This window comes from Emydura macquarii, unplaced genomic scaffold (genome assembly GCF_026122565.2).
Source record: "Emydura macquarii macquarii isolate MOO-44397 ecotype Brisbane River unplaced genomic scaffold, CSIRO-AGI_Emac_v2 contig_2768, whole genome shotgun sequence".
NCBI lineage: Eukaryota > Metazoa > Chordata > Testudines > Chelidae > Emydura > Emydura macquarii.
In genome coordinates, this window is record NW_027132905.1 from 31,403,935 (window position 1) to 31,420,999 (window position 17,065).

Below are 17,065 nucleotides of genomic sequence, written 5' to 3' on the forward strand. Positions count from 1 at the left end.
AATGTTTAGGTTGCAGCCAGTCCTAAAGGACCAGTCACTTACCCCTGGTAAATTGCACTTTAGATTTTACTCAAAAGACAAGGCTTGTAGACATTCCTATAATAAAGTATCTAAAGTTGTATTACGTAAGAGAAGGAAACCAGGGAGTATATGCAAGGTGAAAGCAAGTAAACATTGGTACACAAATGAGTTATGATCCTAAGTTTCAAAAGGTAATAATAGCTTCTATAATCAGCAAGTTCTATATGTCCTTAATGGTTAACCCGGGCTAAACAGCTTGGGAATCCCTCACTTAGCTTGGAAACACTTTGCCCCTCAGAATCCAAGCAGCATAGAGATTACTTGTTCCTCCTTCTTAGGCTTTATCCCCCTAGAGCCATGTGCTCTAAGACAGTGTTTCTCAACAGCCAGTCCATAGACCGGCATCGGTCCCTGAGATCTTCCTGACACAGTGTAGGAAGCCGGTCCCTTGGATCAAAAAGGTTGAGATACACTGCTCTAAACTACAAACTCAACTGCTGGGAGGAACCCACTTGCATAACTCGTATTCAGGAGCAGGAGAGCAGAACAACAAGTCTTTTGTCCTCTTATTGATGGTATCGATGGAAATTCCAGTTGCAACTGTCCCATAATAGTCCATCTGGTATGGACAGACCTTTCCTTTTGAGAAGGGTGTAACACCTTCTGTTGAAGATCAGCCTTTCATATTAATCATAGAATCATAGAATATTAGAGTTGGAAGGGACCTCAGGAGGTCATCTAGTCCAACCCCCTGCTCAAAGCAGGACTAACCTCAGCTATATCATCCCAGCCAGGGCTTTGTCAAGCCTCATCTTAAAAACCTCTAAGGATGGAGATTCCACCACCTCCTTATGTTTCTCTTCTGTTTGATTATTTACATAGTCACAGGGGTTCACAATACAACCGCTCACATATTACTTTACAATCTGGATTACAGATGTTATAAATAAGATTAATGCATGCAGCAACTGACAAGCATTCAATAAAGTCTAAACACATAATTATAATTCTAAAACTGTTTTAACCGCACCAACACACAGGTGAGCCAGATTGATTGCAGCTATGTTTTGTCAGTGTTTAGTTGAGACCTGGGGACTGTTGCATGAACTGTCACCTGGTCTGCCAGCGTCACACTGTTTACATCCAGTATTAAACAAATGGATATTGGTGACCTCTGGGTACTTGGAAAGTCAAAAGGTAGAAATTTAGCTCCGAGAATCCTGTTAATAGAAATTCTGAAGAAAGTAATTACCCACTGATCACTCCACCACTTAATAATTAATTACTTAACAATGAAAATATCCAGTGTAAGATTCCTGGAGCAAATGTTTAAGTAGTCTCTAAAATAGTGATAAACGTAAAAGATGTGACAACACCCGAATAAGTATATTGCTGCTGTATTTGCTATTTGAAATTCCATCGAAGTGGCGTGGAGATTTAGGAGCAGATTGTGTGCTCCATCCACTCCCTTTCTGCCGTCCAGTGGAAGCCAAAACACCCGACTGAATTCAATGCCTACAAGATTCTCACCGCAGATGCGATGCAGGGAGCCTGCCTCCGGCAGAAAGTGAGTGACCCAAATCCTGGAGTCTTTCCTAATGAAACAAATCTTTGTGTATTTATTGCAAACTTCTACTCACATTCAAAATATCTGGAGTTTGTTAACCCTTGAATATCTGTATTTCTTTTCAGTAAAGTGTCTGTCAGTAGGGATGGATCTTCAAAATATAATTAAAATTGTATGTTTGTCGCTGTATGTATGCTGTCAAAGAGATAAAACTGTATCAGATGATGTACTGATATTGGCACAACTACTAAAAATATAAATACAAAGGACTTCTTCCATTTTAATTCTTTTTTTTAGAAAGAAAATGTTATTGGCTTTAATGGACTTTAATTGAGTATATGACTGAGAAAAATTTAGCAAAAATGGAGTAAAACCCTCTGGATTTGGCACAGTTATTATATTTGATGAGTTTTCTGTTTTTACTGTAAAGATGGCACTTCGAGAATATATAATTCCGTGCACTTGTGTGAAAATGTTCGTATTTTCTCTTCATTTTCACCTATTTATGTGATGTTAAATACCATTTTATGTGACTTTTCAAGACTTCATGAGTTCATAATGAAAGAGCTTTATTTCTAAATAGTTTCAGAATATTTGCTGTACAAATATTTCTACTGCAGACCTAATTACATTATTCTGTAAAAACCCATCTAAAGTATTTATGTAATAACTTTTAGCTTTATTGAAAACAAATTAATAATAATAATAATATAATATAATAATAAAAAACCCTAAAATGAACATTCTCCTTACAAACTAATTACAGATTCCAGTACTTTGCAATTTTCCGTTGATGCTCCGAGCGGCGCTATTCGCCTACTAGGGAAAGAAATGAAAATCCAGTTCAAGCAACCCTTTCCCCTTATACACACCACACAAGCAGAGAAGGATCAACCCACACATAACAGTGTTTGGTTATGAAAAGGGAATATAGGGACTGTATTCTGCCTTTGAGCTATTTGTATCTTTTTGCAAACTTCTTGTGAGTTAAGCATTAAATAATAAACATAATCTCGATGAATACAGTATTCTCCTAAATAGAAGTCAGAGGCATCTTCTCTCCGATCTGTAAATGTCAGATAAAAAGTCTGGAATTGCAAAGGGCGGGTTCTGTTTTATTTTCTCATATTACAGATTTGGAGACGGTTTCTAGGAAGATTCGCTCTTCAATTCCTGAATAAATTCAGAAAGTGTCTCTCGTGGGACATATTGTAAATGATCTGGGTCTGGATATTAAGGCTGAGCACACGGTGATGTCGACACCGAGTTGAAGTGAAAATCAAGGCTATTAATGGTAAAGTACCGACTTTCCCGGCAGCCAAAATGCTGTTAGAAATCAATGAATTCACGGCTCCAGGGACGCGCTTTTTTCTACACAATGAGCCGGCTCAGGATGAGGGATCAAGCTCCCTGCAGAGCTGCAATGTACATTTCAATCTGGATGTAAGGACAGTCGCTGGTGGCACGAAGTATTCTGAACTGGACTGCGAGAAGCAAAGTCTTCACCATCACAGTTGCAGATCAGGCCCAGCTCCGATCCAGATTATTGTCCAAGATGCAAACGACAACCAGTCAGTCCTTAATCAGTCCGTATATGAAACATATGTAATGGAAAACATGCAAGAAGGAACCTTAGTGGTTAGACTTTTGGCGACTAATAAATATGAGGGAGCGAATAGTGTGTTAAAACTACTCATTCGGGAAAGTATCTGAGAGAGTACGCAGGATTTCCATTTTAATTCCACCACGGGAGACATAAGAAATATTGGCAACATGGATTACGAGGAAGCTCAGTTGTATAAAACAGAAGTAGAATCTAAAACAAATCCCGGTCGGGGATTATTGCAAAGTAATTATAAATACTATTGACACAAATGATGTCACTACAACGTCTCTTTACCTCTATTTCGGAAGATATTTCAGTAGGTTCAGTAATCGCTATTTTTAATATAAACAATCAAGATTCAGGGAGAAATGATCAAGTAACCACTTCCGTCCCAGAGAATTTCCTGATTCAGACAAAGAGATCATTTGACAAATTATTACAAATTGGTGATTCACAGAGTCCTGAATAGGGAGCTGGTCTCGGATTATAAATGTAACAATCACAGGCAGAGACCGAGGGACTCCTCAACTCATGGTAACCAAGACAAGTAACATAACAATTTCAGATAAAAAGGACAATTCACCTTTGTTTAGCAAGGGATCCCTGCATCGCTTACTACCCGAAAACAATCTGAAAGGAGATTCTGAGGTTTGACTTTTCCTGTGGAGGCGACAGTTGCTAGAAGGAGAATGCTAGAGTCACTCTTCATTTGTTGTGGCTTTCATGAAATTCCTAATACCTCCTACATCTCCAATAACTCCGAGACTGTGGCTTCCTACGCTCTACGATCCTTCGATTACGAACAGTTCCGGGAGATTCGGTTCCAGGTGCAGGCTCAGGATGGGGGTTCCCCACCTCTCAGCTGTAATGTCTCCGTCACTCTCTTTATACTGGACAATGGCCCGGTAAATTTGTGCCCCACGGTTCCCGCTCTTGGATTCTCCTGATTAGAATTAGCCCCTCTTTTCTCTAGGCTAAATTATCTGGTCACTAAGGTGGTGGCTGTGGATGCTGACTCCGGCCAGAACACCTGGCTAGGACTCCACAGCGGCGAGATCAGGACAGCGCGCTACTTTCTAGACAAAGATGTCTTCAAGCAAAGTCTGGTGGTTTTAGTGAAGGACAACGGGTACATTTCAAGAAGTGAAATACTTCTACTACTTCAAAATGTTACTGTCAAGCATTGTGAATCGTACGTGACAGTATTTAAAGAACACCGAGAACAACAAATTATTAGTAACATAGGTTTTTATATATTATAAAAGGAATATAGATAATGCTGAACTGTGTTGTTAGATATCTATATTCCAAAGAAAGTAATGGAAGTAATGCTTTTAACAATGTATGTAATTATAACGAAGCATCGTTTTTTTCATTCTAAAACACAAGGGTATTTCTACTATATAGAAAAATCTGTATTCCCTCAAAATATGGGCTTACATTTAACATGATTCCACAGAGACAAATTCATTTACCAATGTCATTTATTTTAGTTCAAGAGTGCTAGGAGATTTATTAAATTGTCATTGTTATTGGCTAGTGGATAGAGCACTGGACTTGTATTGGGGTTTACTCTCAGCTCTGCCCCTGACCAGTTGGGTAACCTTGGGTAAATAACTTCATCTCTATATCCCTCAATTTCCTCATCTGTAAAGTGGGGATAATTATACTAAACCCATTTGTAAAGCGCTTTGAAATCTACTTACTAAAAGTACTGTATAGGAACTAGGTAGAATGATTATTTTAATGTTGTGTCTGTTGCTGTTGTTTGATATGTAGGATCCCAACAATCTAATGCTTGAACACATGTCCACACAAGTCTATCTAATTTATGGAAGAAATCTTCTTTCTTATTCCTGGTTAATAATATATGATCTTCTACAGGCATCCCATTGTTGGAAATTTTTTTAACATAAAATTTAGTCAATTTAAGGGATTTGTATTCCACATTTTAATAGATATCATGTAGCTGGTAATTTTATTAAGAAGTGATATATATGTTAGCAAAAAACATTATTTTCCACGCTGAGGTTTGATGTCTTTCTATTTTGATTCAGTCATAACTTACTGGACTGCAGAGTGTTCCCTTATATTTCAGAGAAGAATAATTAATTACAGTGCAGGAATTACTGGAAGAATTCAGTGGGCTATTTATGCAGGAGGCCAGACTACTTTGTCATAGTGGTCCCTTCTTGCCTTATATTCTATGAATCTGTTAGTCTATATTCACAATTTTCATCCAGTTTTGCTTGCTTTGCTTTTTACTGTTTCTATAAAACGTCCAAAAATGTACCTCCTCATTCATGCTTTGCATGTATCTTTGTATTATTTTCGACTTCCATGCTCATATTATTTAACCCAAAAAGGGTATTAGAAAAATATGGTACTGGTGTTTCTGTTTGCTTCTTTTATTTTCAATACACACAAAAGACTGTCACATTGTCACTCTAATAATATATTTAATTACTGTATATTGAAGAGAGAAGAGACTGATTATATTTTCTCTCCTTGACTATACTGTGTCTTCTACATAATAACATTTAGTTATGGAGACGTTTGGATTTATGTTTGCGTTTCTTTCATTTTAGTTTGAAATTTAGTTTAGTTTAGTTTAGTTGAATTTAGTTTGAGGAAATGAAATAAGAAAGAATGTTTAAAATATTAGTATAATAATATAGCATTTGAATCAAGCGCTAGATATGTAATTAAACTTATTGTTATGCTATGTGAATTGTCATGCATACATATATGTATATATATCATATGTATATAATACAACGATTGAACAATTGAAATGTCAATATAAAAAAAAACCCAAATCTTTTACAATGGAATATTTTGCAGTCATTGATATAGACTCTGAGTGTCGCTCTTCGCTAACTATGCACAAAAAAATCTAATACGAGATCGAGCAAATCCGTGTAACAGCAAACAAAGACAGAGAAGCCGCAGAATGCCCAGGTCTGACTAGACAAAGAGGACCTTGCTGATTGAACCTAGCCCTTAATTAGAAGATTTGGTCAGAGACAACCCCATACAAATTCCAGATTCCTAATTACTGCAGGTATCGGTAAAAGGATTGGAAGGCAGCTCTTCACCCCTTTTGAAATGGCGGATACACAGAGCCGACAGGATTGCAAAAGGCGAGTCTTGTTTTGCTGTATATTGGTTACCTTTTGGGAGGCAGTTTCGGGAGAGATTCGCTATTCGATTCCTGAGGAAATGGAGATAGGATCCTTTGTAGGGAATATCGCAAAGGATCTGGGACTGGATCTAAAGGAGCTCTCAGACCGCGGAGTCCGCATTGTTGCCAGAGGTAGCACACAATACTTTGGTCTGAATTTGAAAAACGGCCATTTATTTGTCAACGAACGGATGGACAGAGAACAGATCTGTGGGCATATTGCAAAATGTGTGTTAAATGTTGAGGTTCTTGTGGAAAATCCAGTGAAGCTTTACAGAGGCCAAGTGGAAATAAAGGATATAAATGATAACTCGCCCAGCTTCCCAGAAAATGAAAGCGTGTTAGAAATCAGTGAGAATACTGCAAGAGGCACACGTTTCCCAATAGAAAAAGCTCAAGACCCTGATGTAGGACTGAATTCTCTACAAAATTACAAATGTAGCCAAAACAGCTATTTTATCCTGAATGTAAAAACCGGAGATGACGGTGTAAAATACCCGGAATTAATATTGGAGACATCTTTGGATCGAGAACAACAAGCAGTTCATAATTTGATCGTCACAGCCATTGACGGTGGGGATCCTGTAAAATCAGGATCATCAGTAATCCAGATTGTAGTGTTAGATGGAAACGACAATGCCCCAGAATTTACGCAGTCGGTGTATAAAGTGATTGTAAAGGAAGACATTCCTGTGGGCAGTGTGGTGCTCACGGTAACAGCCTCGGACAGGGATGAAGGCATAAACGCACAGATAAAGTATTCGTTTCTTAAAATCTCAGAAAGGTTTGACAAAAAATTTAGACTGGATCCTGAAACTGGGGATATTCAAGTAACAGCAAAGCTTGATTTTGAAGAATTAGCATTTTATGAACTCGATATACAAGCGAGGGACGAAGGTGGGTTATCAGCCCATTGCAAAGTTCTGATAGAGGTGGCTGACGTTAATAATCATATCCCTGGGATTACCGTCACATCTGTTTTCAGTCCTATTGCCGAAGATTCCCCTTTAGGTGCAATAATTGCTATTTTTAATGTGCATGATCGAGATTCTGGGGAGAATGGTGAGGTCACGTGTTCCATTTCAGACAGCCTCCCGTTCCAATTAGAGCGGTCATTTGACAATTTTTACACTGTAGTGACTGATAGAGCCTTGGACAGGGAGCAAGTCTCCGAATACAATATCACTGTTATAGCCACAGACCGAGGGATTCCTCCTCTCAGCTCAAACAAAACTGTCTTTATAGAAGTTTTGGATAAAAATGACAACCGGCCTGTCTTTAGTCAAAAATATTACACGATTTATATCCCAGAAAATAGCACTCCAGATATTTCTATATTTCACATGAAGGCAAATGATAGAGACTGGAAGGAGAACGCCAGAGTCACTTACTCCATTGTTGAAGGAGACAGAAGCGAAGTGCCTTTGTCCTCCTACATCTCCATGAACTCGGAGACCGGGGCTATCTACGCTCTGCGCTCCTTCGATTACGAACAGTTCCGGGAGATTCGGTTCCAGGTGCAGGCTCAGGATGGGGGTTCCCCACCTCTCAGCAGTAATGTCTCCGTCACTCTCTTTATACTGGACCAGAATGACAACACCCCGCAAATCTTACACCCCTCCTTCCCCAGCGATGGCTCCACGGGAGTGGAGTTGGCCCCTCGCTCCTCCGAGCCGGGCTACCTGGTCACTAAGGTGGTGGCCGTGGACGCTGACTCCGGGCAGAACGCCTGGCTCTCCTACCAGCTGCTGAAGGCTACAGAGCCGGGGCTCTTCGCTGTAGGACTCCACAGCGGCGAGATCAGGACAGCGCGCTACTTTCTAGACAAAGATGCCCTCAAGCAAAGTCTGGTGGTTTTAGTGAAGGACAACGGGCAGCCCCCTCTCTCTGCCACCGTCACTGTCACGGTGGTGGTGGCTGACAGCATCCCCGAAATCCTCTCCGATTTAAGCAGCCTCTCAGCTCCTGCAGACACCCAGTCCAGCCTCACCTTGTATTTGGTGATCGCTGTGGCTTCCATTTCCTGCTTGTTCTTTACCTTTATCATAGTGTTACTGGCCCTGAGGCTCCGCAAATGGAGAAAGTCGGAGCTGTTTGACTCCTCGAGTGTGACTTTCAGTGGTGTTACCGTCCCTCAGTTTGTGGGGATCGATGGAGTCAGAGGTTTTCTTCACACTTCTGCTCAGGAGGCTGTCCTGTCTAAGGACTGTGGATTAAAGGAATTCTACTTTCAAGGGGAAAGTGCTTCAAACACTCTTACGGGTATTAATTCTTCTGTCAACAAGCAGACTGAATCGTTTGATGAAGAAACAAGTACCAGAAATGCTCTCGACGTCTTCTTGGAGGTGAGTGTGCTCAACTTAATTCGATATTTCTTTGATCTGTGAGTAGAAGACTTCAGTTAACATATTTCTATTATATTTTATAGTCTTTTTATCTAATCGTACCTGTAATGGTATTTTAAAAGGCAGAAAGAACGTTTTATTTAGTACACACGTTAAAAATAATTTTATGAAAACAAAGATTTCAAATCAAATTCTGTTTACAGAAAAATATTGCTTACTATTTAAAAATGGAGGCGGTTTGGATTGATTAAATCTCAGAGAAAAATGGATAAAACTCTTTCTTCCATGTGATATATTTCCTGTTAAGGAGCTCAAAATTTCCAGTCTTAATTCTCCAAAAATACCTCATATACACATTCTTTGATTTCTATATTATTATTTTCTAGCTGTGTAGTTAAATGGCCAACCACAGTAGCTTCATGACTAAAATAGTCCATGTAAAAATGTAAAAAATTGGTGCCTAAGGTTGGGATCCTATATCTGTAGAAAATGCTTAAACTCATGCCAATTTATTTTTAGAATCAAGTCACTTGTGAAGATACCTTAATTAGGATGTAAGAGACCAACAATGAGCACCCATTTTTAAGAGTCTTGGGCAACGCCAGTTAAACCACATCTGACGATTTCTTTCCTGTGTTCTTCATCTAAAATGTAAATTCTAAACCTATTCCTGATAAGCAGTATCTAATAAAATATAGACTTATTAAGACTTTAAGGAGCTCTCTAAATCTGTATTTTGATAATGAAAAATCATCAGTGATCAGTGCAAAAGATATCTTCTTTTCAAGAATGGCATGTACATGAATAGTTTACACTGACAGCCCTCTGTAAAATAAATTATCCTTATTACTATTACAATCTGTAACAAAAATAATAATAATAATAATAATAATAATAAAACGAGAGTCCTGTAGGACCTTAAAGACTAACAAATTTCTGCAGGCATAAGCAGGTGCATGAAGTGGCGACAAAAAATGGTAACATCCACAAGCCAGTTGGAGAGCACTTCAGTCTCCCAGGACACTCTGTAGCTGACTTGAAAGTTGCCATACTTCAACAAAAAAACTTCAAAAACAGACTTCAGTGAGAAACTGCAGAGCTGGAACTCATATGCAAACTTGACACAATCAGACTGGGTCTGAATAGGGACTTGGAATGGTTATCTCATTACAAGAAGTAATTGTCACTGTTCACACATTCTCACCTTCTAATCAATGGTTGTGAATAGGCCTCATCTACCCTAACTTAATTGACTTTGTTAGCATTTGCCCTCCCCATTGTTATGTTTCTTACCCTTGGTTGTATATATATACCTCCTATCTACGGTTTTCATTTCATGCATCTGACAAAGTGGGTTGCAGCCCACAAAAGCTTATGCCCACAGAAATTTGTTAGTCTTTAAGGTGCTACAGTAGTCTCGTCATTTTTGCTGTATACAGACTAACACAGCTACCCCTTTGGAACTTTTCACCATGGGATGTAATGAAAATGTTATTCTGCTATATTATAAATCTAATTTAAATTGGCTATTGCTGGAGGTTTGGAATCATAAGCTCTTATTTCACAAATAATCTAAATATAATAGGTTCCCCACATCTGATGTCATTTTAACAAGTCACATTTTCATAACAGGCTGCCTTATAAATGTGAAGGCATTATTTTCTATTTCATGTATGGCTGACCTAGAATCGATATGTTTTATGAGATTACAAATTTAGTTGATAAAAGTAACCATAATAACCTAGTATATTCAGATTACTGTCAGACGTTTAACTGATTACCACTCAATATTCATATTAAAATCTAATAATATAAAAATGAATGTTACATGTTAGCCAGAGTATAAACGATCTTAGACATCAAAATCTAATTGCTACATCAAGATAATCAAATGATGGTGTGTCTAATGAGACACGCATGATTTGAGTCACAGCCCAACTTTATTCAGTACTTTTATCTATGATCTGGAAGAAACTATAATAATTACTGATAAAGTTTGAAGATGCCATAAAGATCAATGGGCTAGTAAATAACAGGAGAGCCAGTCACCTCCTGGAGAGAAATTTGTAGGCTGGAAGCATAAAAACATACATTTTAATATAGTCAAATACAAGGTTATGCACCTAGGGAGGTAGTGGAATCTCCGTCCCTAGAGGTTTTTAAAGCCCAGCTTGACAAAGCCCTGGCTGGGATGATTTAGTTGGGGTTGGTCCTGCTCTGAGCAGGGGATTGGACTAGATGACCTCCCGAGGTCCCTTCCAACCTTAATCTTCTATGATTCTAAGGTTGAGGAGCCATCATATAAGCCATACATACAGGACGGTAGGTTGTACCTGGGAAAATGTTTGCTATGGAAAGGACATAGGGACCATAGTAGATAATCCATTGCATATGAACTCCCAGTGCAATTCTATGGCTTAATACTTTCAACCTGATTTTTTGGTGTATTAAACGGGCAATATTAAGTAGGAATAATAGAGTCACAGAATCACCAGGGATCATGATCTCCTGTATATCAAAGGCCTCCATCACCACCCAGCACATGCACACTAAACCCAACAACCAAAATGAGACCAAAGAATTGCAGCACACAGCAGACTATTGGGTACCACAGGCAGAGAATAGGAAGGACTGAGATGTACTGTACTCAGGCTCCCTGCAATGGCAGGGAAATGATAAAGTGAGAAATACCCGGATAATCCTGGCAAGTGACCACCACATGCTGCAGAGGAAAGCAAAAATCTCCAAAGTCACTGCCTATGTGACTTGGAGGAAAATTCTCCCTGACCCTGTCACCAGGAAGAATTTAGGGAGGCCAACCCCCAAAAACTACTGGTAGGACATGGATGCAGCCCTCTGATCAAAATAGAATACACAAGCTGTGATACTTCAAAAACAGATACCAAATTTATTTAGAAGTGAATGGTTACATTAAGTAGAGATAGAAATCAAACATGACATGTAACCATATACAACTATTAGAAGATATGTAGTATAGAAAATAATACTTAGACTACTAGAACATATGGTATAAGAAAGACTATAACTTAAACTCTGTAATACTTAGCACTATTAATTTAACAATACAGTAATTAACATTCTATCATAAATGCCTATACTAAAAACAACTATCATCCAGCAAGCATGGATCAGGTGCTTGCTGGATGGGTTGAGAGGGAGAATTTAACTCAGACCACAAGCATCCAACTTTATTGACATGCAAATTCAGGTGGTCTTTTAGTTACACAACGTTTAAAACATCGCTCTGTTCATCAGGGAAGGTCCTTCTGTTTTGTCCAAGAATTGCTAAGAGAGCTACCTCAGGCTCAGACATAGAGCGGGGACTCAGTTAGCCCAGTTGTCTGTAAGCCCAGGATCACCTGTGAGGTTTCCTAGTAGAAGGATTACCCTGGTGTGGACATAAAGCTGGGACTCAGTTAGCCCGGTTGTCCCAAGCCTAAGGCGCAACTTTGCTTCAATAATACTCACCGCTGTTCAGATGTTTTTGGAATGTCATGGTTCTTTTCAGCTTTTTTCTTCCAAGTGATTTCAGCTCTTCTTCTTTAGATGGTCAGCTCTTCTTCTCCTCAGGTGATCTCAGCATTCTACAGGATCTCAGCTCTCTACAAAGCTTAGCCTGCTGACAGTTGTCTATATATAGCTTGTCAGAATGTCAAAATGGATAGGGGAGGGGTGATGTTAGGATGGAGTTCGTCCAAGGGTCACCCAGCTCAGCCAATCAGCTTAAAGGCCTCCTAATATGCTAATCAGGCCATACCTGCCATGTTAATTAGGTTCTGATGTAAAAAGGCTCTAAACCAGTCAATACCTACTATGCTAATTAGCCTCACATCCTATGCTAATTAGAAGGGCAGGATTACATTAGGAGTCAGAACGTCAAGATGGATGGGGAGGGGCTATGAGTGAGAGGGAGTTAAGAGCAAACAGACTGAAGAGCTATTTTCTAATTGCCAACGCCAGATTCACTTGCTAATTTTTATCCTAAAGATCCTTTTCCTAAAACTTATCAATATTTTAAATACCACAGAATGCCCAAACACTGATACCATTCTTTATATATCCAATTAATTAGTGTTATTTTTGTTATAGTAAACCCCTTCTGAGGTTTTTTTCTGCCATCCCTTTTACCTGACTATTTTGCCTAGCTGATTAAAATAGTTTGAAACAAAAATCTCCAGCTACAACCCCACATATGACATCATAGAATAATAGAATCCTAGGACTGGAAGGGACCTTGAGAGGTCTTCTAGTCCAGTCCCTTTCACTCATGGTAGGACTAAGTATTATCTAGACTGTCCCTGACAGGTGTTTGCCTAACCTGCTCTTAAAAATCGCCAGTGATGGAGATTCCACAACCTCCCTAAACTATGTATTCCAGGGCTTAAGTACCCTGATAGGAAGCTTTTCCTAATGTCGAACCTAAACTGCCCTTGCTGCAATTTAAGCCCATTGCTTCTTATCCTACCCTCCAAGGTTAAGGAGAACAATTTTTCTCCCTCCTCCTTGTAACAAAACCATTACAAGGACATGTACATGAAAACCGTTATCATGTTCCGACTCAGTCTTCTCTTCTCCACACTAAACAAACACAATTTTTTTCAATCTTCCTTCCTAGGCCATGTTTTCTAGACCTTTAATAATTTTTGTGGCTCTTTTATGGACTTCATCCAATTTCTTCACATCTTTCCTGAAATGTGGTGCCCAGGACTGCACACATTATTCCAGTTGAGACCTTATTAGCACAGGATAGAGTGGAAGAATTACTTCTTCTGTCTTGCTTTTAACACTCCTTCTAATACATCCCAAAATGATGTTTGCTTTTTTTTTTTGCTTTTTGCAATAGTCTTACATTCTTGACTCATATTTAATTTGTGATCCACTATGCACCCCCAGACCCCTTTCCACAGTACTCCTTCCTAGGCAGTCATCTCCCATTTTGTGGGTGTGCAGTTAGACTCTGAACATATGAGCAAGAACCAGGCAGTCAAGCACCTGAGAGAGGGAATGTTTGGTGCCACCTCAGAGCCCTGGCCATCCCCAACCAATGTCCCATCTCCATCCCTGGCTATCGCTCCCTCCATCAGAGGAAGAAGGCTAAAAAAAGCCCTCCCAGAATACATAGGTGGGGAATCTCTTCCTGACCCTTGGGGATGGCTGGTTGAAAGCCTGAAGCATGAGCTTTAGGAACATAAGACATAAACTGAAAGTGAACCCCAGGGCTGTTAAACCCTTCCCTCTCACTACCCCCCTGCTCCCAATCACAAGCAATCCCATCATACAACTGCACTCAATTTGTCCATCTTTCTCCTAAAACTAATTACATTATTCCCCCACCCCTCAACTCCTATTAGGAGACTGTTCCAGAACCTCACCCCTCCCATGGTTGAAAACCTTCCAATTTCCATCCTGAATTTGCTCATGGCCAGTTTATATCCATTTGTTCCTGTGCCAACAGTGTGCTTTAGCTGAATTAGATCTCTAATCACCCTGTCATTTCCCCCTGCCCCCTAATGTATTTATAGACAGCAGTCATATCCCCTCTCAGCCTTATTTTTGCTAGGTTAAATGAGCCACAGGCTTCCAGTCTCCTCTCATAAAATACGCCTACCCATTAGCATGCGAATCCTAGTAGCTCTTCTCTGCACTTGTTCCAGTTTAAGTTCATCTTTCCTGAACCTGGGTGACCAGAATTGTATACGGTATTCTATATAAGGTCTTATCAGTGTCTTGTACAATAGTTAATACTTCTCTAGGGTGATATTATCTTTGTATATGACACTGGTGAGATCAGGCATGGAATACTGTGTCCAAAATTAAAAAGGATGTTGAGGAAACTCTGGAGTGCTTCAGGAAAGAGCTACAAAAGTTTCTTAAACTAGAAAACATGACAGACTTTAAGGAGTTCATTTTATTTATGTCATGGAAGAGAAGATTAGTAAGAAACCTGATCAAGGTCTTTACATAGGGAAAAGATATATAATACTAGATGGTTCTTTTAACAAGCAGACAAAGGCTTAACAAGATTCAGTGTCTGGAAGTTGAAGTTAGACACATTCAAACTGGAAATAAGGTGCACATTTTTAATAATGAGGGTAATTAACTATTAGAATAGTTTACCAAGGAAAGTGGTAGATTATCCATCATTTGGCAATTTTACATAGAAATTGGATATTTTTCTAAAATATTTGCTCTAGTTCAACTGAAAGTTATTGGGCACTGTTCACTAATGGGTAAAGTTCTGGAGATCAGAGTATATGATCCACTGATCTTATAGTTTATGAATTTATGAAAATATCTAACTAAAGAGGAGTATGCACTGATCCCTTAGAGTCTATATTCTGTTTCCTCATTGTTGTACATTTGTGTTTCTGATTGCTTTGTTTTTGTTCAGATAACGATTCCTCAGAATTTTTGAATGCCTGCTGATTTTTTAAATGACCCAACAAGATTAGATATTTTTAAAAGTCTTAAATAGCATAATATATTGTCGCAAACAGCCAGCTTCACCCTAGTGGGTCTCATGCTTCCACCCCTTGTAGTGGGCCAGGGAATCACCAGTTACCCCATCTCCCCAGGGAGGTACCTTACTCTGGCTCCCTCCGGCCGGCTAGGGCTGAGGTTGGGGCTGGGACTAAGGGTTTTCCCCTTCTCTGCTCCTCTGGCTGCAGAGAAGCACTGTCTCCTAGCTCGGGGGAAGTTTCTCCTCCAGCTGCCACAAGACTTCTGGCAGCTTCCTCCTCCTGTGCTCCCCCCCCACTTTAGGGAAGGCAGGGTTTAAGTACACCTGGAGTATCCCTTCATTGGGTCCAGGTATCTCTAATTGCCCTGCAGCAATCTTTCCTCTGCCTGCAGGGAAAAGGGCTTTTAGCATTCTTGGGCTCATATACCGGCCCTGGTATGCCCTTCTGTGGCCATCTGGCCTGACTTTACCACAATATGTTATTGAATTTGTTCAGCCAAAATAGTATGAGCGCTGTGAGCAAACAGTTTTCCTGCATCCTATTGAAAAAGTATTGGCAATTTCCCTCTCTTTGAGTGCTTCATTTATTTATAAAATAGCTTTGTCACTCCGTAATCTTTTGGTATCTAAAAGGCGCTACTCTGGCCTTTTCTCATATTCAGAATTTTATATTCAAATGTTCTTTTTTTTTTTTTCATATTCAAGAGTTTTAATCTTGAATTTTTTCATTTGCTTGGTGTGTACCGTAGGAGTAGGAGCATCTGAAGACTCCATGTTCATTTTTCTATGTTTAGTTAAACAAGAAATGCGAGATTAAATTCTGAATGTGACAAAAGACCAGTGTAGTAAATATATTTGCAATTTCATAGTTGAAGTGAAATGTCACTCACAGATTAGACTATTCTATAATTTTGTTTCCGAACGTGTTGTAGATTAATTAGAGAGGAATACGACATTGCAAAATAATAACATTATCTAACAACGTTTTGGAACTAAACAACCGCCGTGCAAATTTATTGGTGATTTTCATTAAAACTCGTCTCTTTTATATCTTGTAATATTCACCTCAATTATTAAAACTATGAGGAAGCTTCTATTTTTTCTGTGCACTGAGTGACCACTGTGCCTCGGGTGCTTTCTAGATTTTCTTGCGTTCGCTGTGATAAGGTACAATTTTTTTCAGAAAACCTTTGACCAATCTGTGAAAGCGTCCTCAGCTCCTTCTCTCAGAAAATATGAAAGTCCTCATCCCTGGCCGAAGAAGTGAAGTATTTTAATGATGAATCTATAACTTTATATGGATTTTATAGTCATAAGTTTTGTTTGAAACTAAACGTAAACCAGTATATTGCCTTAAGTAAAACACTACTGCACTTTATGTGTGAAAATGGAAGATTCACTGTTTATCAGTTGCTCTGAAGGGCTTGGGTATAAAAGAGATCTCTTGCGCTGGCAATGTATTGCCCACTCCAGGCTGCCTTAGAGTATTTCTCAGTTTAAATATCTTTTATTCTTGCTTACGATATCACTGTATAAGAGTCTTGCACAGGAATTGGAGCTAATTCCTTAAATAGATGATCATGCTTTTAATCCCATTATGGAGGATGGGGATTTATGAGATGAGATTCTATATAGAGAAAAAACAACAAGAGTCCTGTAGCACCTTAAAGACTTAACAAATTTCTATGGCATAAGCTTTCATGGGCTGCAACCCACTTCGTCAGATGCATGAAATGGAAATCACAGATAGGAGGTATATAGAATCATAGAATCATCGAACATTAGAGTTGGAAGGGACCTCAGGAGGTCATCTAGTCCAACCCCCTGCTCAAAGCAGGACTAACTTCAGCTATATCATCCC

The 17,065-nt window shown here is 39.2% G+C and overlaps 2 protein-coding genes across 2 annotated transcripts in view; both read left to right on the forward strand.

The window, feature by feature from the left end:
- LOC137165623 (protocadherin gamma-C5-like) overlaps nt 1-17,065 on the forward strand; it is a 336,971-nt gene that overhangs the window by 34,283 nt on the left and 285,623 nt on the right. The gene's annotated exons all lie outside the window — the stretch shown is intronic.
- LOC137165848 (protocadherin gamma-A10-like) lies at nt 6,087-8,765 on the forward strand. Its single transcript, XM_067567350.1, has one exon. It carries the CDS (start codon nt 6,303-6,305, stop codon nt 8,763-8,765), a length of 2,463 nt encoding a protein of 820 aa, XP_067423451.1. The 5' UTR covers nt 6,087-6,302.

Excerpts from the sequence above, each read along its gene's own strand:
- LOC137165848 (XM_067567350.1), top strand. The coding sequence starts at position 6,303 with ATGGCGGATACACAGAGCCGACAGGATTGCAAAAGGCGAGTCTTGTTT.